Source organism: Colobus angolensis, unplaced genomic scaffold (genome assembly GCF_000951035.1).
Source record: "Colobus angolensis palliatus isolate OR3802 unplaced genomic scaffold, Cang.pa_1.0 Scaffold66, whole genome shotgun sequence".
In the NCBI taxonomy this organism is placed as follows: domain Eukaryota; kingdom Metazoa; phylum Chordata; class Mammalia; order Primates; family Cercopithecidae; genus Colobus; species Colobus angolensis.
Window position 1 is genome coordinate 1,976,452 of NW_012120265.1, and position 549 is coordinate 1,977,000.

The 549-nt window shown below is 66.7% G+C and overlaps 1 protein-coding gene across 1 annotated transcript in view; it reads left to right on the top strand.

Annotated features, from left to right (window-relative positions):
• The window catches only part of CCDC124 (coiled-coil domain containing 124), a 10,343-nt gene extending 9,794 nt beyond the window's left edge, over positions 1 to 549 (top strand). Inside the window, exon 5 of the mRNA XM_011925910.1 lies at positions 59 to 549. Coding sequence (XP_011781300.1) covers positions 59 to 278 — 220 coding nt within the window. The 3' untranslated portion in view covers positions 279 to 549. The remainder of the gene's footprint in view (positions 1 to 58) is intronic.

Here is a 549-nt window from a genome sequence, read left to right on the forward strand (position 1 = left end):
GGCGGGGCCGGGCTTTTCGGGGCGGGGCTGCGCCCAAGGCCCCCTGACGTGCATGTCCACCCCGACTCAGCGTGGCGGAGGAGGCGGCCGACCGGCACCCAGAAAGACGCATGCGGGCAGCCTTCACAGCCTTTGAGGAAGCCCAGCTGCCGCGGCTCAAACAAGAGAACCCCAACATGCGGCTGTCGCAGCTGAAACAGCTGCTCAAGAAGGAGTGGCTCCGCTCTCCCGACAACCCCATGAACCAGCGGGCTGTGCCCTTCAATGCCCCCAAGTGAGCCCAGAACTGGGGGAGCCAGTTCACCCACGGGTGGTCCAGGTCACGACTCTGCACGCCCTGACGCCAGGTCAGCTTCAAGGGTCACAGAGCGTTCCGGGGGGCCAAGGCGTCGGGCCCCGGGGCCATGCTCTTATCACCAGCCACCCGTCCTCCCGCCAGAGGATCCCTGTCCCAAGTGACACCCCACTCCCTCCCATCCCCCAGCGCGTGTGTGTAGAGCCTCAGGGCTGAGTGCCCAATAAAGGTGGCGGCAAGGCTGCGGTGAGGCA